The following is a 21,847-nucleotide window of genomic DNA, read 5'->3' on the forward strand; positions in this document are numbered from 1 at the left end:
AGTCTGTAACAGACCCCCCCCCATTTTTTAAACAATAATAACAATCCCTTTTAGAATGTGCTCAACTTCTTCACAGATTAAGCAAATCCACTGGTGACTCTATGTGAGATTCCAGACAATCTTGCTAAAGTGATATCCTTCTGATAGGAAACTACAGATGCAAATTCTCAATGGAAAGGTAAGACATTTTATAACATTAATGCTTTAGAATGATGCTCTATAGAGAGAATCCTGGCATAGAGGATAGAGTGTCCATCCTTGAAACCAAGAATTCTGGATGCAAATGCTACCTCTAGATTACACATATTAACTATGTGTTCATGGACAAGTCCCCACAAGTAACCTTTCTAAGACTCCAAGTAACACAAAAGCTGCCAAAATGTCTGTATTAATGAAAAGGTTCTCCACACTCCCTTTTTCATTGAAATCATAGATCCTGGGGCAGCTAAGTACTCAGTGGATAAAGCTCAAACTCTGGAGTCAGGAGGACCTGAGTTCAAATTTGGCCTCAGACACTAGGCAGTCATGTGACATTGGCCAAGTCACTCAAATCTCATTGCCTTAAGTAAATAAAAAAATTTTAAAAAGAAATCATAAATCCAAACCTCCTTCCTAACATGCATACAATCATATAAAATAGATACATATATACATTCTCATACACACACACACACACACACACACACACACACACACAAACGTTCTGTAAAATACAAATTGGCCCATAATTCAAGTACCAAGTGATCATAGAAATTTTGTAAGATTTTGAAACTACAAGCATACCAAACACTGCTGTTTTTTAAACATGGTTTCCTATATATTAGATGAACAATATTTCTTGAATACATGCTTTTCGGTTTTCAAAATATATGTCAATATTCAATATTGTTCTGATTAATAAAATGCAAATTCCTTTGAAATATTAATGAATTCATAGTAGCATTTTTCTATTCTTTACATTCTTAGTCAATGATACTGACTATAGCATATTATATATAGTATTATATTGATATATAGTATTATACTATAGTATAATAGTTTATGTGGGAATTCATGCAACAAAGAGGTCCTCACACTATGAGGTGAGAATTTTTTTTTCTTAAGTTACACTTAGTAACTGAAAGAAGTAAACTTGTAAAAGTTACACTGAGCTTAAAGGATCTACATAATCTCTCTAATTGATGTGGAATGTGGATATTCTCTTCTTATAGCACCAACTAAACACTTATGGCATTTAGATAGCCTAACTCATTACATCTTGCTGTAGCCCATGGAAAACTAAACTCCAAAAAAATCTCAGTAAATGCACAAATGCATAATTATAATAAAAAAAACAAGGCATGCTCGCAAGATAGGGCTTTCTTCAAGAGTACAAACCTCAAAACAGATCTTCACAAGTCAATACTGACTGAACCAAAAGTTCCTGGTGTGATTGGTTTAGTTACTTTTTAGTTTTTCCTCTTACCTCAAATACTTCTTCATCCAGGATCCTGGTGCCAAATACAATGATTCCATTGACATCAATGATGGGGTGGTCACTCCGGTCCAAGAACTTGGTTGTCTTCTTTTTACAATCCAATACCAAAGTGACATTTTTCTTTTGAACACTAATAGCTATTCTGTGCCACCTGCAAAAAAGAACACCCATTAATCTTAAATTGGTATTCCCCATGCACTACGGTGCAAGGAGAGAGAGAACTGATCTTTGCCAAATGTATCCTTGAGTAAAAAACTACACTAAGTATTAATACAGGAATTTTATAATGGACACATCTATCTCTAGTAGTCTTAAGTATCTATATAAAACTACCCAAATTCTGGTCACTCTCTAACCTTAGTACAGCCCAGAGCACAGTACAGCTGATAAGAAATAGAAAACAGTTCAAATCCAAATTCTGCTATTTGACTACCTATGGAATCATGGGAAAGTCATTTAACCTCTGGAGATTAGACAAAATGAACTTTAAGATCTCTTCAAGCTCAAAATCTATAATCCTATAATCCCACAACCTAACTGAAGTTACTTTCCCATAAATATATGTAGTGTTAATAAAGGGGACCAACTGAGAGTATGAATGGTTGAAAGTACCCCATTTCTATTTCAAGAAAAAAACAAATCAAGGCACAATCTCCTCTGATTGATTATACACTGATTAGTGTTATCTTCCTATTAGTGGTATGATCTATTTTTAAAATTATTGTTATTATTATTATTATTACTCTAAACATTAGACTGAACAGTTAAGGTAAAAAATTGCTAATCTGTGTGTAGAAGAGATTCCTGGTAAGGTATGGATTGAACGAGAGGCCTCCTAGCCTTATCTCTTTATGGAACTTAAGAGAACATCATGACTGATCTAATCCATTACTTACAAAATCTAAATTGCCACATGCCCAGGATATGTACTTAGGGAATCATAAAGTGTTAGAATTCTGTAAGAAAACTAAAATATATCAAATCCAGCCCTCTCATTTTTCACATGAGATCCATGACCATCTACTAACAGACTTAGGACTTTGATTCAGGTCCCTTGCCTCCTACTCCAATGTTATTACCACTGAACTACTCTGTCACATAATATAGGAAGTTCAGTCTTAACAAATTTGCCAAGTTGAAGGCACAGTTCATTTTACTGTGACAGCATGGCAAGGTGGAATGACTTTTGGACATGGAATTTAGAAACCTGGGGTCAGATATGTCATGTAACTTCAGGCAAATCATTTAACTACTTTGTGTCTTAGCTATAATATGCTATAATAATATAAACAATATAATTATTATACTATTTACATACTTCATAGAATTGTTCTGAGGAAAATGTTTTGTGAATATAAAATGCTATATAAATTCAAACTATTTTCACATATGTATATTAAATATGTCCCAACAACTACAAAATACAATAATGATTCAGTGATTATAGTTAGGAAAACAAATCAGCTAGCTGATTATTCAACATACTACTTACTTTCCATCTGATAAGTTAATGCCCCTGAAGAGTGGATAGTCTTCTGGTCCAGGTTTCCCCATGTGGTCCTCATAGAGGAAGACGGGAGACCTGCCCATCTCCAGGCCAATCTGCTGGATCCCCTGCTCATTATAAATAGAGATCAGGAAGGCCTGGTTGCCTTTTTTGGCTTTTACAGTGGCTAAAATGGAGAAGTCCTCAGGAAATGATGAAGCTAGAACAAAGAGCAAACACACAAGATTTCAATGTCATAATAGTCAGTTCTTTCAATGAACCAAGAAGGGTAGTCTATGCCCTTGTTTTCCTAAAAACCAAGAAGGATAGCCCATGTCTTTTAGTGTACTATATAACACAGCCTACTCCATGGAAGGTAACTTCTTTTTACTAGAGACAGGTCAGAATACTGTTAATGAAATAATGTCTTCAAAATGGGGTCTGGTTCATAAGAACAGCAAAGATGGCCTATAGAGGAGGATACATCAACCTTGAGTCAATAAACATATGGTCAAATTAAAAAATCCAATATGATGCTCAGTCAGCTCTGATTTCCAAAAGCATTATTTGGTTTCTTTGCATGTATCTTTCTCCACCCCCACCCCCCACTAGATTATACCATAAGATTTTCAGGGCAAGGACTCTGTCTTGCATCTCCTCCAGTACCCAAGATAAAATAACATACACAATAGTTGCTTAACAGACAGATGCTTGTGGAATTGAATTATATCACTTAGGCCTTCCAAAAATCCTTCCACAAAATCTTACTGTATCAGGATTAAGATTCTGGGTTCTTGAAGGCTATACCACAAAGAGCCAAATTTTAGCAGGTCCTCCCAAATTAAAAAGACCTCTAAGTATGTGAATTATTTTTCTTTCATCTGAGAGCAAGTCTTCCTATCTTCAGAGAAGTATATATCCCAAAAGATTTCCACTAGTCACAGAAATTTATAAGGCCTTAATCCATCATTAATCAATAAAAATATCATCTTTAAGCACTTATTGAGAACCAGGTTTGTGTTAAGTGCTAAGGATTCAAAGAAAGCAAAAATAGGAATTTTCATTGTTTGTTGTTATTTTGTCAAGGCAAATCATGTTAAGTGACTTTTCCAAGGTAATTATTGTCTGAATCAGATTTGAACTCAGTTCCTCCTGAATCCAGGGCCAGTGATCTACTGCACCACCTAGCGGCCCCAGGAATTTCCATTGTAATGGAGAAGACAGCATGTAGAGCACTAATTACATAAAGAATCAATGAAAGATAATCACAAAAGGGAAGATATAATAAAGAGTTGATAGGATTTTTGCAAAAAGTGAGACTTAAGCTGAGACTTAAAGAAGGCCATGGAAATGAATAAATGAGGATGTGGAGAGAAAATATTCCAGGTATGCCTATATGAAGGCACCCTGAGAAGAATCGTCTATTTAGGGAGTTGGAGATTGCAATCTACACTGATGGAGGGAGTGTCCATGCTAATGAAATCAAAGATTCTGGAAGCACTGAAATATTACCCCAAGAATTCTTAGGTCAGCACTGATATCCTTCTCAGGTGATGCTCTATTTGCTTCTAGTATTCTCAACAGTCTTCATCCCATCATTTAATTTTTTTTGTAAGGCAATGGGGTTAATTGGCTTGCCAAAGGCCACACAGCTAGGTCATTATTAAGTGTCCGAGACTGGATTTGAACCCAGGTACTCCTGACTCCAGGGCCCATGCTTTATCCACTGCGCCACCTAACCTCCCCCCATCATTTAATTTTAACCTGAAATCTTAGTGTTCCTGGTGTTAATCGTGAGTTGGATTACATCATTTATCACATAAATTGTTCTTCAAAGATTTTAGGTTCAAACAGAAGCAAGGTAGGAGTTATTAAAACCCTTGAGTAGCCATCCAGTCACAAATACTAGTTTTGTCCTTGCTGCTTAACAGAGTTGGACAGGAATTTTCAGGGCTCTACAGCAAGGTGTAAATTAAGGAAACCATTACTGAAAGAAAGGAGCAAGTGCCTTTGCCTTGAGTACTTTTAGTACCTCACAATACTACAGATTTTCTGAATTAATGTGATTGAGTTTTACTGGCACAGGGAAGCTTCACCTTGAGGACTTTAATGGACCCCAATACCTCATCATCTTCTGCAGAGTAGGAAAATTAGGAGCAACTTGGAATGCACATCCCTGCAACTGAAGTGTTAGTGCCCTCTGCTGATTAAAGTATCATTGTAGTTCTGACCGCATACTGGGGCAAAGGTGTAAGGTGTATATATATATATATATATATATATATATATATATATATATATATATATAGAGAGAGAGAGAGAGAGAGAGAGAGAGAGAGAGAGAGAGAGAGAAAGAGATAGATATAGATGATATAGATATAGATATAGATATGGATATGGATATGGATATGGATATAGATATAGATAGATATAGATAAACATAGAGATAGATAAATAGATAGAGATAGATAGATAGAGATAGATAGAGATAGAGATAAATAGATAGATGATAGATAGATAGGAAAAGAAAAGGGGAATTCAAGAGAGTTTGATAATCTGTTAAGTTTTAAAAAGGAAGAGGAAGAGGTTACAAGTTTCATGAAAAGCACAATTAGGTCATTGTTGCATTTAACACAGGGTGAGTGACTTCCTGGGATTGCAATGAAGGAAAAGATGAAATCACATAAAATTTTACATCTGGGTGACCACAACTAGTCTTCCACAAGCATGACTGAAAGCACAAACATCATTTCTTAAAAATCAGTATCTAAAGTCAAGGTTTAAAAAAAAATTGTATTTCTATCCAACAGAAGCCAAATTTTCTATTGGTTTACTCAGTGCTTCCATAGCATTGTGTCCTACAACATCAGCTGGGTGACCTCATGGACAAATTGTCCATGGTTAATTGGTTAGGGCCCCATGCTAATGAGGTAAAGATTTCAGCTTGGATTTCCAGGGATCAGTTAACTTTGCAGTGTTGCATGGCCATAGATTAACTCCCTGACCACTAGTAAATCTACCTTAATCAACAGGGCAAATATATGAAGTTCTCATAGTAAAGGAAAATTATGAGGGAAGACCTGATTTTATTGATGAATCAACTCAGGCTTCCTAATAATGGTGATGGGCTCACTTAGGAACATACTAGTCATGATAACAGTCACATGCATACTGTTATCAGGAAGAGAAATCTTTGGAATATTAGAATCATATAGTCTTGATGGATGCCACATATTATAGGGGAATCTTTTTTTCTGCTACCTGTCTAAGTCATATGTGTGTGTGTGTGTGTGTGTGTGTGTGTGTGTGTGTGTATATATATATATATATATATATATATATATATATGTATAATTTTTGCAAGGCAAATGGGGTTAAGTGGCTTGCCCAAAGCCACACAGCTAGGTCATTATTAAGTGTCTGAGGCCAGATTTGAACCCAGGTACTCCTGACTCCAGGACCAGTGCTTTATCCACTATGCCACCTATCCGCCCCCCCTATGCCACCTAGCCGCCCCCTCTGCTACCTGTCTAGACATAGTAAATTACTCACTCTTTTGAAGCCCTCCCTGAGTGATTATTCTGGATCCTGACTTTACAAGGCATCATTTAGCCTCTGGAAGTTACCTTGGATTTGGAAGGAAATGAGTTAAACAATAAATGGATACAGTTTGACAGACCACAAACATTTCTGAAGTAAATGCCTATGTTTCACAAAGGCCCAGCCAATTATGCTCTACAGTCATTGGTTTTCCCATTTCCTTGTTTTACGGGGTTCATCTGCTTCTCACTTTATATTCCACTCTTACATCCTGTTAATTCCAGACACGTTTCTCTTTGGGATAAGAGAAGGCGCTGGGAAATTATGGAGCCCACATTCTAAAGTATGATATACAGCTCAGTTCCACTAGCCTAGATATGCTGCCAGTTCATTAAAATGCTGTTTCTTTCATTCTCTCTTTTTTAAATCTCCATGGTAACGAATTTGCTCAGTTCAAATAAACTGAAAGGATAAATTATGTTTAACATTAATCTGTCTCTTGGCAAAATAACAATGGATTTAGTGTCACTGTTAGAAATGGTCCATTCTAGGCATTGACATGTGCATGGGATTTTAACTGGCACGTTTTATAATCTATGGCATCTACACAGCTGGGAAATAAGATTGTACTTTTAAAAATATATGCTTCCTACTTTAATTTTCTGGGGAAATGTAGCACATTGGGATAACTCTCATCTGGGGATTCAGTTAAATCATTCAGGAAACTCTCTGTACTATCTCAACTTCACCAAATGAGGAAAGTGCCACACCTGTTCAGCATTCCAAGCACACAGTAGGTGGCCAAGAAATATGTGTTTAATAAAATAATACTGCACTAGTGAGAAAAGTTATTAGATACATTGATTCATCATGTAGATTGAGGGAACAAAGTCAGTCTAAACATCACCAGTTCACACACAACCTTCATTCTTTCCAAAAAATTCATGACAAGTTTTGGGATTGAGAGAAGTATGAGATATCTTTGGAAGGTACTGAGGGTCTCAGTGGAGGAGGAAGATGCCATTTGGCACAGTTTTTAAGAGCTGAGAATTTGACCCAAAGCCAAGTTTCCGAAAGCCTTGCCAGGGATGCTGAAGGATTAACTAATCCCCTAGACAGTATTAGTCACTGTCTCAAAGTGAATTGTTAAGAAAAATGGTTTTGAAACATCTCCTAGAGGCTAGGAATGCTGCAGAAGCAACTTCCTCATTTGAGGACTGGTTAGTGGAAAGAAGAGCCTTCTGATGTCTCTGCCAAGGAATGGGTAGAATTTAGAGTGAATTTAATCCAAAATAGCCAATGGGTAGGTAGTGTTCTTTCTTATCTTAACATAAAAAAGGTAGAAAGTGAAGAGCCTAGGCAAAGTTAGCCTTGAATATGTTAAAGGTGGTGGTGGAATAGGCAGCCATCAATATATTATTCATTTAAAATTTACCAAGAAATGCTTCCCTTATCTTAAAGTATTTTCTTCATCTATTTATGTAATGTCTGAAATTCCATCATTTTCACTTCATTCTTTTAGGTTGACACATTGCTTCTAAGCAGCCTCTTTTAAAATGCAAATGGAAGGGGTAAAAAATTCAGACCAAATTAGTTTACCAGCTGGATTTCCTTCATGATGATGAATGATTCAGTAAAAACAGAACGCAAAGAAAATGGAATGCTGATGGTGGGGAGCAAGGAAGTAGGATTCTGGAACATAGGATGCCACTATTCAGACAAGGGAAATATAATGCAGGGTAGGAATGAGGGGGATGTACCTAAATCCCAGGTGAACTAGAGAAAAAAGACATCTGGGAAGTCATTTTAAGAATAGTGATGGCTGGAATTTAAGATTTGCAAAATGTTTTACACATCAACCTGGGAGACAGATTCTATTCTTATTTCTATTTTACAGAAAAAGGAACTGAGTCAGACAGGTATGCCTTCAGTCACCCAGCTAGTGTCTGAAACCATATTCAAATTCAGGTTTTTCTGACTCTAGATCTAGAGTTCTATTCTATTCGCTGTGCCATTAAGCTTCTTTTAAAAGAGACCCTCTTTCTAAACTACTGGTAATGAAAGTGTTCTTTTTTTGAAAGTGCATTTTAATGGAATACTGAAGGCAAATTCAGACCTTTTTTAGTGACCTTAATTTAGTTGGAGTGGGACAAGTGATTTCCAGCAGGTCATCAGGCAGCATTGCCTGTGGGGGGACTGTGAATTGGAGCAAGATGGCTAATTATATTGCCAACTGGATCTTGAACTTAGTTGTTTCTCTGCTGTTAAGAGACTATAGGCATTATTGATACCAACACAGTGTAAGTTCCTGGATAGCAAGGACTGTTTCTTTTTGACTTCACATCTCCAATGCCTCACAGAAAACCTAGTATGTTTACTGATTTATTATTTGCTACATTTCAATATCCTTGAACAAATTCTAGTTTCCCTTTCAAGGAAAGTAAATGTCACTGAGTTTTCAAAAACTTATAGATCAATCATTTACTTTCTCTAGTGTGATCCTTCTTGTAGGAGTCCTCATTGGGAGATACAAATGTGATACTTTGAAGATTACTAAACCCTACGAGTCTTCAAAAAGTCAGAAAAAGGGAATCGAATATTATGATTTGATTATTTACTTCATTCATTGTTGATGGTTGTCTAAAAACATTTTATATACTTCTCTAGAAAAATTGCTCACACAATGAACTAGTCTTATCTTACTTTAAAAGACCTTTCCTGGTACACACATACACCACACCCACCCATCCACACACACACACACACAGACACACTATATATATATATATATATATATATATATATATATATATATGTATATATATCATTCACATGTATATTTTTTAAGAAATCAGAAGCCTCTGGAATATTGACTAGATGTTCAGTGGAAGAATTATTGAAAATCATGGATAAGAATTAGAAAAGGAACTGCAATTTGCAAAAGTAGAGGAAATGAGGGGCAGCCAGGTGGCACAGTGGATAGATCATCAGCCCTGGAGTCAAGAGAATGTGGGTTCAAATCCGACCTCAGACAGTTAATAATTACCTAACTACATAACCTTGGGCAAATCACTTAATCCCATTGCCTTGCAATAAAAGCAAAAAAAAGTAGAGGAATTGCCCCCACCAAGGAAACCACAGACACACTAACGTATATAAACAGAATAGATATTCAAAGCAAATATGACATTCAGCTGAAACAAGCCCAGATTTTGATTGACTGGGAGATTTAAATATAATAAAGGAACCAAATATTAAGAAATTAAACTTGATCCCAGTAATGACCCTGCTAGATGCAGGAGAAAAATGACTGATCATTCTTATAGTGGTCTTCAGGGGTAAGATTCCATTGAACAAGCTAAAACTATCTGGGGCCAATGTGAAATCAATTCTTGACTCCTGCATTGGTGTGTCTATGCCTAGAGACAAAGAAATAGCTGGGAGTCTGCTTACACAATCAATGAGTTGGGATTGGAATCAGAATTGGGCTTAACCTGGGTTAGGGTTGCTGTTACTGAACAACGGATCACAAAATAACTTGTTAAGCTGAATGATATAGTGCAAATCTGAAACTGGTCAGGGTTCAGTGACAGGCCTATAATTGACCCTAGGACCTCCAAGAGAAAGAATTCTAACCCTCTCCTCTCCTCTCCTCTCCTCTCCTCTCCTCTCCTCTCCTCTCCTCTCCTCTCCTCTCCTCTCCTCTCCTCTCCTCTCCTCTCCTCCCCTCCCCTCTCCTCTCCTCTCCCTCCCCTCCCTCCCCTCCCCTCCCCTCCCCTCCCCTCCCCTCCCCTCCCCTCTCCTCTCCTCTCCTCTCTCCCTCTCCCTCCTCCCTCTCCTCTCCTCTCCTCTCCTCTCCTCTCCTCTCCTCTCCTCTCCTCTCCTCTCCTCTCCTGTGTTTTACATGAAGAAACCTTGTTCTATTCTTACTATTCAATTTCACTGGTCTTCCTTTTGCTAACCTGATACTGAAATAACTTTCTTTGAATCTATTTTTTAATCCAGCTACAAATCTATAAACCCCTAGAAAAAAATGGATTGATTTTTATCATATTATTCATCTTAATAAAACTTCATTTTTAAAAATAGCTTTAATTATGAGACTTCTTTTTAGAATGGTCAAGTCTGTTATATTTAAAATACCTTTAAGATAAATTTGAATAATGTGGAGAATCAAAGCAAAATATGAGCTATTAACATCACAATTTATAGAAAGGAAAGAAATAATAAAAAATTTATTCCTGCTTTATAATTTTTCCTCTCCATATCTGGAATGACAAAATAATACCACATTGTCATAATAATTCTCCATAAAAGTACATTCCTGAAATCATGTAAAAAGAATGGTAAATACCTTCTATTAGTCAAGCTGCTTCTAAGTAACAAAGAATGATTTGTAATTAATAATTGATCATATATATATATATATATATATATATATATATATATATATATATATAAAACTAATTAAAGTAGGTCTAAGGTCCCCTTTAGATCATACTTGGATGAGCTACTTTGACTCAAAGATATTCTTTCTTAAAATTAATAGTATTTAATTTAGGCTTGTCATCAAATCTCATGAAATTCATCTGAATTCTTGAATTATGCTTCTTTTTATGATGAGGAACATTATAAAAAGAAGGCAATATGATACGGAATTCAAACCATTTGGATGGTCTGTAGCTCACTATGGAAGATCCAAGACTCCTGAATAAATTATGCATGGAGTTAGGGGACATAGCTCCTATATTTCATAAGTTGCTCCCTTTATTGCTATTAGAAATTGCTATATTGGGGTGGCTAGATGGTACAGTGGATAGAGCACTGGCCCTGGAGTCAGGAGTACCTGAGTTCAAATCTGGCCTCAGACACTTAATAATTACCTAGCTGTGTGGCCTTGGGCAAGCCACTTAACCCCATTGCCTTTCAAAAAAAATAAATTGGTATGTCTAACAAATAAATAATCCATCTCATTAACTGAAAAATTTATGTAGTCAAAATCATCAAACACCAATTCTTTCAAAATGTTTGAAATAATGACTATCACATATCTTTCTACACAAAAAGGGATAGGAATTTCTCAATGTGAATTGAAATTCCTGTTATTCATTCTGGGAGTACCTTAGTTTATTTAAGACTCTGTAAAATGGTTTCTTGAAGATGGCAAGAATACAGACTGGGATTCAACTGAACTCTCCCAATATTCCACCAAGTATAATCTAGTTAGAAAAATAGTATATTCCTCCAGGGGCAAAAATGGATGTTTGATGAGATAGATGACTTTCAAGCATTCCTGATGGAAAAAAAATAGAGCTGAGGGGCAGTTAGGTAGCTCAATGAATTAGAGCACCAGCTCTGGAGTCTGAAGGACCTAAATTCAAATCTGGCCTCAGACCTTAGCTGTGTGACCTTGGGCAAGCCACTCTTAATCCCATTGCCTTACATAAATAAATAAAAATAGAGCTGAATAGAAAACCTGATGTCAAACAGAAGACTAAATAGAATCATGAAAAGTTAAATGTGAAAGAATAATCATAAGGGAGCATTAAATTAAACCACTTCAAGATTATACATACATACAAACAAACATACATACATACATATATATATATATATATATATATATATGACTACAAATAATGTTTTAATTATTAGAGTAGTTAGAAGAAGTTGACTTAGAGGGCATGAGTGTGATTCAATTATGTGGGGATAATCTCCCCCCCCAAAAAAAAATGTAAGTGAGAAGGAGACATGCATTCAGAGAAGGGAGAAGTAGAATGGGGAAAATTTTCTCACATAAAGGAGGTACACAAGAATTATGGAGAAGGGAAAAATGGGAGAAAGGGCAATATTTTCACCTTACTCTCATGAGAATTGGTTCAGAGAGGGAAATATATATATATATATATATATATATATATATATATATATATATATATATATATATAAACAAATATATTTTGACACATACTCAGTTGAGAATAATTATCTATTTTGCACAATAAGGAAATAGGAGAGGAAGGGTATAAGAATTGTGGAGGTGAGGAATGAGAAAAGAAAGATTAAGGAAGTCAGTAGTCAGAAGCAAAACAAACTTTTGAGGAGGGATAGAATAAAAAGATAAAGAAAGATAATCAGAAGAAAATAAGATGGAGGAAAATACACAATTAGTGAGCACAACTATGAATGGGAATATGATGAGTTCATCCATAAATCAGAAGTGGATAGTAGAATGGATTAGAAACTAGAATCCAACAACATATTGTATACAAGAGACACACTTGGGATAGAAAAACACACATAGAGTTGAAATGTATGGTTTGAATAGAATCTTTTATGCTTTAGCTGAAGTAAAAAAAATAGTCTGTGGCAATCATGATCTCAAAGTAAAAGTGAAAAACAGACCTAATTAAAACATAATTAGGGAAATTGTATTTTGCTAAAAGGTACCATACACAATGAAATAGTACAAAACATTTTATAGCAAGTTTCTCTGATAAAGTTCTAATTTCTCAAAAATATAAGAAACTGCACTAAATTTATAAAAATAAAAGTCATTCTTTTGTTGATTTAGTTGTACAGTCATGGCTGCCTCTTCATGACCCCATGGACCATAGTACAATAGGCCTTTCCATCGTTCTTTATCTCTTGAAGTCTGCCCAAATTTCTGATTTTTTTCCATGACACTATCTATCCATCTCATCCTCTACTAAACCCTTCTCCTTTTTGCCATCAATCTTTTCCAAAATCAGTCTCTTTTCCAATGAGTCCTGTCTTCTCATTATGTGGTCAAAGTATTTAAGCTTCAACTTCAGTATTTGATCTTCTAATGAATAGTCTGAATTAATTTACTTGAGAGATGCATTTGACCTCTTTGCTACACAGGAGACTCTCAAAAGTTTTCTCCAGCACAACAATTTAAAAGCATTGATTCTGTAGCATTTAGCTTTTCCTTGCAGTCCAGCTCTCACAACCATATATTGCTACTGGAAAAACAATAACTTTGACTGTTTAGACTTTTGTCCAAAAAATGATGTCTATCTCTTTTAGTATGCTGACAGATTTGCCAAAGCTTTCATTCCAATGAACAACTCTTTTAATTATATGCACTGATGTTTGAACCCAAGAATATAATAGCTGAGACTATTTCCATTTCTTGTCCCTTTATTTACCAGGAAGTGAAAACGCTAAGATTTTAGGCTTTTTTAATGTTAAAGTTTAAACCAGTTTTTAAACTCTGCTCTCTTTACCCTCAACAAAATGTATCTTAATTTTTCTTCCCTTTCTGTCATCAGAGCCTGTATATCTGAGATTGATATTTTCGATTTGATTGATTTGAGATTTGATTTGATTGATCTACTTGGGATTTGATTTGGGATTGATATAACATTTTTCATGATATATGTCAAATAAATAAAATAATAATAATAATATACAGCTCCTTTTCCAATTTTAAAACAATCTTAAACTAACTGTTTCATGTGTGGTTTCTGGTTCTAACTGTTGCTTCCTGGTCCTTATACATGTTCCTCTCTTTTGAGGACTTGTCACATTTTATTGTGATCTATATTGTCAAAGGCCTTTTAGTGCATTTAATCAAGTAGAAGATGTTGTTCCTGTATGTCTCTTGTTTTCTTCATCATTATTGTCAACAAATGTTGACAATTTGGTGTCTGGTTTCCTTGACTCTTCAAAAAAATTAGCCTTAATATTCTGGTAACTCTTGGCTCACTTATCACTGAAATCTGATTGCAGAATCTTAAGCATAACCTTGCTGATATGTGAAATGAGCACAATTGTTTAGTAATTTGAACATTCCTTGGCATTTCCTTTTTTAGGATTGGGACATAAACTGGTCTTTTCCAATCCACTGGCTACTTTTTTTATTTGCTGGCCTGTTGAGTACATTACTTTAACAGCAACATCTTTTAAGATTTTAAATAGCTCAACTGGAAATTTGTTACCTTCACTAGCCTTAATAGCAATCCTTCCTACTTGAGTTCATTCTCCAGGATATCCAATTCCTTATCAATAGACACACCATTGTGGCTATAGGTGATGCTAAGATCTTTCTTGGCTAGATCTTTTGTCTACTTTTGCCACCTCCTCTTAATATCTTCTGCTTAGATTAATCTACTACTTTGCCTTTTATCATTCCCATTTTTTTCTTCTTTTTAGGTTTTTGCAAGGCAAATGGGGTTAAGTGGCTTGCCCAAGGCCACACAGCTAGGTAATTATTAAGTGTCTGAGACCAGATTTGAACCCAGGTACTCCTGACTCCAAGGCTGGTGATTTATCTACTATATCATTCCCATTTTTGCAAGAATCAGTCCCCTGAAATCTCTAATTTTCTTGTGAAGAGATCTCCTATCTTTTCTTCTATTTCTTTGTTTGCTTTGCAAGGCAGTGGGGTAAAGTGACTTGTCCGAGGCCACACAGCTAGGTAATTATTAAGTGTCTGAGGCCAAATTTGAACTCAGATCCTCCTGACTCCAGGGCCGGTGCTCTATCTACTGCACTGCCTAGCTGCCCCTTCTATTTTTTTGTATTTTTGATTTAAGAAAATCTTCTCATCTCTATTTACTATTCTCTGGAACTCTGAAATCATTCGGATATATCTTTCCCTTCTCTTTTACCTTTCACTGTATTTCTTTCTTCAGTTATTTATAAAGCCTTTTCAGACAGCTATTTTGCTTCCTACTCTTCTTTTCCTTTAGGATGTTTTTTGTTACTACCTCCTATATATATTGCAAACATCTGTCCATAGTTCTTCAGGCACTCTATCTGCCAGATCTAATCCCTTAAATCTAGTGTTCACTTCCATTTCAAATTTATAAGGGATGTTATATAGGTCATACCCAAATAGTCTTATGCTTTACTTTCTTCAATTAAAATCTGAATTTTACAATAAAAACTAATAATTTGAGCCACAGTTTTAGATCTTATTTTAACTGACTGTATAGAGTTCTCCACGTTTAACTACAAAGTATACAATCAGCGTGATTTCTATATTAACCATATAGTAACATTTATGTTTATGGTCACTTTTAGGGTCGTTGATAGAGTGCTTGCTATGACCAGTGAGTTTTCTTGACAAGGAACCATTCCTCAATTGATAAATAGTAAAAGATATCAAGAGGCAGTTTTCAGGGGGAAAATCAAATCTGTTTATAATCAAATGAATAAAGGCTCTAAAATACAGTTGATTAACAAAAGGAAAATTCAAACATCTCTGAAGTGCCACCTCATGCCAAACAGAAATGTCAAATGCTAGAGGGCATGTAGGAAAACAGGTGTACCAGTGAATTTTTGCTGGAGTAGTCACCTGGTACAACCAATCTGGAGCAATTTTGATCTATCTACTAGATTATATCTCAGAGAGATAAAAGGAAAAGAACCCATATGCACAAAAATAAAGCATCTCTTTTTGTAGCAGAAAAGAACTGGAATTGAGGGGATATCATTCAATCATTCAGTCATATCACTTCAATTATGGTTGCACAACCTGTGGCAAATGCTTGTGATAGAATGCTATTGTGCTATATGAAATGAGAAATGGGGTGGTTTCAGGAAAACATGAGACCTACTTTAACCGATTACTGAAGTGAGCAGAATGATGAGAGCTTTTGTACACACTTAATCCCATTGCCTTACAAAATGTTTTTTTTAAAAAAGAATTAAAATAAATATTTAAAAATAAAATGATTTATTTTTTATTTTGTTTGCTATGTGCTAACCAGAAATATACTAAAATACTTTAGTTTATCAGCAACATGATGTAGTGAATTATTTATATGCGAATTATATAACGAATTTGATTGGTGAATGTCTATAGATAGCCTTGTCTCAGCTCAGCTGAGGAAAAAAGTCAGTGGTGAAATGGTATGGGCCTTGGCTTATTGAGGTAAAAAGATCCCTTCCCCCAAAAACTAACTAAATATTCTCATAGAAGAGAACTTTTGAAGTTCAAACAATTAGTGGAGTAGAAGAGATCAGAGGAAGCCAACTTAAATCTAACAAAATCTCATCTTGAATAAATAGCTCAATGTATTAATAAGCAATTCTATATATAAATAGAATTTAGCAGTGTATGGAATTCCCCAATACTAGAATTCTTTTTACTTAAGAAGATAGTAATCCATTTGTAATTTAGATAACATCTAGTTGCAGTTAACTACAACTAAGGCACATAGAGATTAAGTGGCTTAATGTACAGCGAATAGGTATCAGAAAGGCAATTTAAAGACCTCCTAAGGCCAAGTCAAGTATCATATCCATTATACCCCATTGACTCAAGACAATATAACCTGTGAATAAAATTTTCACTTTGGAATCAGAAAGACTTAACATCTCATACATTTACTATCTACATGATCCTAGTCAAGTCACTTAAACTGTCTCTACTTCATTTTCTTCATCTGTAAAATGGGGTAATCTAGCACCTATCTCACAGAGTTATTGCAAAAATCAAATGAAATAAACTATGCAAAATACTTTGGAAACCTTAAAGGGCTATAAAAATGTGTTATTATGATCTGTAAAATCACTCTCAAATAAATTACCCAGTGTCAAAAAAGAGGAAAAAGAATAAGTGAATATGTATTTTCTCTTTTCCAAATGACTCAACACTGTCTATGTAAAATTAGTCTTATTAGAAAAGTTTGTGTTAAGGGTCCCAGGCCTCCCTCTCTCTGTCTTGGCAACTCTGAGTAAGGAAGGTGAACTCCCCATTGTATATCCTTCTATTTCCCAAAAGGGAATTCAATTACTTGTCTATTCAAACTTGTCAAGGTAAAGTTATCTGCTTTTACTGCTGCAACATGAAGTGCTGTGATGGTTCTAGAACAATGTGGCATTTTGGTTGCTGAAGTTTTTTCAGAATCCTTTTATATAATTAAAAGAAGAAGTCTGGTCTTTTGTAAGTGATTCTCATTTAAAAAGTGACTCTTTCCTCCTGGTAGCCAAAATGTTTGATTATGTTTTTCATCTTACTGTCCTTAATTAAGATTCTCTCTGAATATATTTCCTCTATGATGACCCTGAAGTCTCTTTTAATCTATCTAATAACCAATAAATTCTCATATCCCATTCACACTTAGAACCCAGTTTTATACACCTGGAGATTATATGTGTTTGGAAAAGAGATATATGAACAGATGTAGCTAATGCTCCTGTTCCCACTCAAAGATGTTCATTCTCTTGTCATAACATGGTAAGGGTTGCTTAATTTTGTTTTACTATAATTAGATTAAATGGTCCCCATTAGTCTAAATGGACTACTTAGAAAATAATTTTTGCTTCTTCATATAAGCTTTCCAATACAATTCTACAAATTTGGAGAGAGAAGGTCATAGCATTCAAACCCCTTAGAATAAAAATATAGACATCTTACCAGGATACAGCTGTTTGGTGGGTGCACTGAGTTGAGCATCCTTTGTAACTCGGTAAGCAACATCTGGTCCTTTGGAAGATTTTCTGCTTGAACAGAAACCTGTTGTTTTTGTTATCCCATCGGGCAAATTGTGGAAATCTAATACCTTTAAGAGATCTGCTGGTTGAGCTGAAAAAGGAGAAACAAGAGACAGGAAATTAGCTACCAAAAGGGAAATGATATTGCAGTGATCCACAATCATCAATGTCAAGAAACACTCATTCTCTCATTAATAAGCTACCCAGAAGGGACAACTCTGAAAATAAAAAGAACTCAATGCTCTCCTACAAGTTTACAAGTTATAAAAGCAGTTAAAAATGCTGTTATTTCTTCCACATCATAGCTTTCTTCATTGTAGTTTAAATACATCATGTGTCAACAAAAAAAAATTAAATGGGAATTTTTGAGGAATTTTGTAGAAGCCAAATAGATGACACAGAACCTATGCACAAAGACTTAACCCTAATTTTACAATAAGGTACTGAATATACTTCATAAAAGAAAAAGAAAAAATTCAAATTTCTTCTCTGGTGTGAAGGAAAGACCAAACATTATTTCCAGGTTTTCCAGATCACAAAGTCTAAATCCCTAACCTCTGTGAAGTGAAAGGGATAACAGTTCCTAGAGATTAAAGTAGTTTTTCTTTCAAAAAACAAAAAGAAGGCAAGTATGACATAAGCCTGGAAAGGAATTGGGGGTGAGGGAATGAACGATGATATATTCAGTCTTCGAGATGATGGGAAATCATTGGAATTAATTGAGAAGAGGGGAAGCTATAGTCAAACCTGAGTTTTAGGAAGATTTCTTTGACAGGTTAGTGAAAGACAGATTGGAATGGGGAGAGATTTATGGCAGACAAATTTCAATTGTCCAGGTATGTGTTGATGAGGTCTACAGTAAAGTAATGGCAATGTCAGAGAAGAGAAGGGAATGTATTCAGAGATGATTCCAAAATAAAATTAATAGGACTGGGCAACAGATTGGAGATAAGAGATGAGAGAGAAAAATTGAGGATGATACCTTAGTTACAAAACTGAGTGATTAGAAAGATTATGATGCCCTCAATAGTAATAAGGAAGTTAGGAAAGGGAAGAAGGGTTTTTTGGGGGAAAGATAATGAGTCCAGATTCAGACATGTTGAATTCAGGATGCCTAGAGGATATCTAATTCAAGATATTTAATAGGTATTTGGAGTTGGGAGGCTGGAAGTTATCAGGTAGGTTAGGGCTGAATAAATAGATTTGGGAATCATCGGCATACAGATGATAATTAAATCCCTAGGAGCTGATGGAGTTACCCAAGTGAAATAGCATTGAAGGAGAAGAGAACTTAGGACAAAGCTCTGTGGGTCACAATTCGTGAACATGAACTGGATTCTGATGCAAAAGAAACTTCTCTGTACCTTTTGACTGGTTGTATTGTCACTAAATCCTAGAAAGGGGAGAGTATCAAGGTGAAGAAGGTAAGCATGGGTCAATGACTGCAAAAAGGTCAAGAAGGTTAAAAATCAATGAACAACTATTAGATTTGTCACTTAAGAGGTCTTTGGGAACTTTGGAAAAAGAAGTATCCATTGAATGATAAGGCTGGGAGTCAGACTAAACAGTTAAGAAGAAGAGTGAGAGGAAAAGAAGTGAGGAATTTGCTTCCATCAAAGAAATAAAAATTTCCTAAAATACTATTCCTATTAATGAAAGCAGCATCCAAAATTTATTAGATCACTGACTAATCTCTTATTCTAAGAAAATCTTCCTTCAGTAATGTTCTAAGATTTATCTTCTGGTTTCAGAGGCCTCATCTTCTGGGTCACTATGGGAAATAAATTATTACATGGTTTACTGATGTTTTCCCAATTTTTAACTATTCTCTATTAACAACATTCATTTATACTCCTAATCCCCCCCACAAAAGACTATGAATTCCTTTAGGGCAGAGATGTCTAATTTGTCTTTATATGTCATTTATATTCTTCTAGGCAATAGACACTCAGTAAACATTTTTTGAATGGAAAAATACTTGGAGGGATGGATGGATGGATGAGTAGGTGGGTGAGAGAAACATGAACAATCTATTTCCCAAAACTTTAGGGATTTATTGTGCCCTTCCAAGATGTATAAAAGAAAACCAAAATGTGTTCGTCAGGGGGCAGAAATGATTGAATTCTGAATTCAGTGTGAATTCTTATGGATTTAGGAATTTGGAAGGTGGGTTTTTTTGTGTAGGGGAGGGGTCTGAACTGGATCTATGATTTCATTAGGATTTCCAATAAAGAAACTCCTAAAAAACAAACAAAAGAAACTCCTTTTACCAGTAAAGATGTGCAACTATTCTGCAGCTAGATAGCATAGTGAATAGATCACTGAGCTTCAAACCAGACTCATATTCATAACTTCAAATCCAACCTCAGACTCGCTAACTCTGTGACCTTAGGCAAGTCATTTAACCCAGTGTTGCCTTAGTTGGAAAACCATTCCTGTATCTTTGCAAGAAAAACTTAAATGGGGTCATGAAGAGTTGGACATGACTAAAAAAATGACTAAACAATAACAATGGTGGAGGCATTTGAGGATTAGCCTCTCTGGGTTGGAATTCAGAGATTGCCTAGTACAACACATATCTCTACAATGTACTTCCCATGAAGCCAATCAATCAACAGGCGTTTATTAAATATTACCCAGTACTAAGTCCTGGGGATGCAAAAGCAGGGATGAAGGGTCACAGAGTTCTGGTTGATGAAGGGGCACAGAGTTCCTACCTTCAGGGAGTTTATACTTTAATAGGGGAGAGAACAGAAAATAATGAAGGAGAAGCCTTCACTACAGTCTACTACCTACCTCATGTCTGCCTATATAGTTAGGTGCTAAGAAGGGGTCAGGTGACAACTTATCCAAAGTAATACAAAGGCCAGAATCTGTCTCATAGGTATTGTGCCCTAGGGGGCTCCCTCTCTATCAGTAGTTTAATTTCTAAGAATCTTGAGAGTTGGACAGTACCTCAGAGATCTTCTAGCCCAACCTGTATGTAACCTTTTCTACACTGGCTATATACCATTAACTTTGAAAGATAGTCTAAGGCATATACTAAAATTAAAATGAAGACAGCATTATCACACTTGGGCAATGCTCAGACATTTAAGACCCCATAACAGAAAAGTAATATTGGACTTCTGCTAAGAGCAGTGTGTGTGTGTGTGTGTGTGTGTGTGTATACCCAAAGTCAACAAGTTTGTTCCTCTTTTTCCTTAATCACCCTTGTTATTATTTTTCATAACTATAGTCCCATTAGTCCATAAAGTTCATTTACTATTCAGGAAGATGAAATGGAGAGCATGTTACAAATCCCCCCCTCCACCCCTGCCCAGCTATCAGTTATCATTAGTCAAATAAGAAAAAGTAACAGAAAAGTATTATTTAAACAGTGCCAAATCCCTTCAGTGCATAAGGTCAATTTAAAAGAACAGCTGAATTTACAGAAGTCAAGCTGACTGACAGTTTGAATGATGCTTATGGGCTTTTTAGGTAATGTATTGGCTATTTGTGTATCTTGATTCACTACTAAAGGGAAAAGGGAGCAGCATTAACACATTTTATCTCCCATCGTCATTCAATTAAGATCCTTTTTTTTCAATAACATTTTTAGGGGAGATTGCCAATTTCCATTTTAACAGAAAGACCTCAATCCCAGTCCCCTCCATTAAAGAATCAGTATTTTTTAATAGTCTAATAGTAAACACCACAATGGAATAAAGTATACAGGGAAGTCTGTGTGAATTCATCTAACTTGCTAGATGTTATTGACTATCTCCCCCACTCTTCCCTGTACCTTGACTTCCTCCTTGCTTTAAAAAAATGGAGGGGGTGGCTAGGTGGTGCAGTAGATCAAGCACTGGCCTGGAGTCAGGAGTACCTGGGTT

General features: G+C 35.5%; 1 protein-coding gene across 2 annotated transcripts in view; it reads right to left on the reverse strand.

Moving 5' to 3' along the window:
* The window catches only part of COL5A1 (collagen type V alpha 1 chain), a 288,050-nt gene that overhangs the window by 188,845 nt on the left and 77,358 nt on the right, over positions 1 to 21,847 (reverse strand). For both annotated transcript variants that reach the window (XM_074210737.1, XM_074210736.1), the window contains exons 2-4: positions 17,896 to 18,063; positions 2,970 to 3,183; positions 1,466 to 1,628 (exon numbers count right to left, since the gene is read on the reverse strand). In XM_074210737.1, the coding sequence (XP_074066838.1) occupies positions 1,466 to 1,628; positions 2,970 to 3,183; positions 17,896 to 18,063 (545 nt within the window). The remainder of the gene's footprint in view (positions 1 to 1,465; positions 1,629 to 2,969; positions 3,184 to 17,895; positions 18,064 to 21,847) is intronic.

This window comes from Macrotis lagotis, chromosome 1 (assembly GCF_037893015.1).
Source record: "Macrotis lagotis isolate mMagLag1 chromosome 1, bilby.v1.9.chrom.fasta, whole genome shotgun sequence".
In the NCBI taxonomy this organism is placed as follows: Eukaryota; Metazoa; Chordata; class Mammalia; order Peramelemorphia; family Peramelidae; genus Macrotis; species Macrotis lagotis.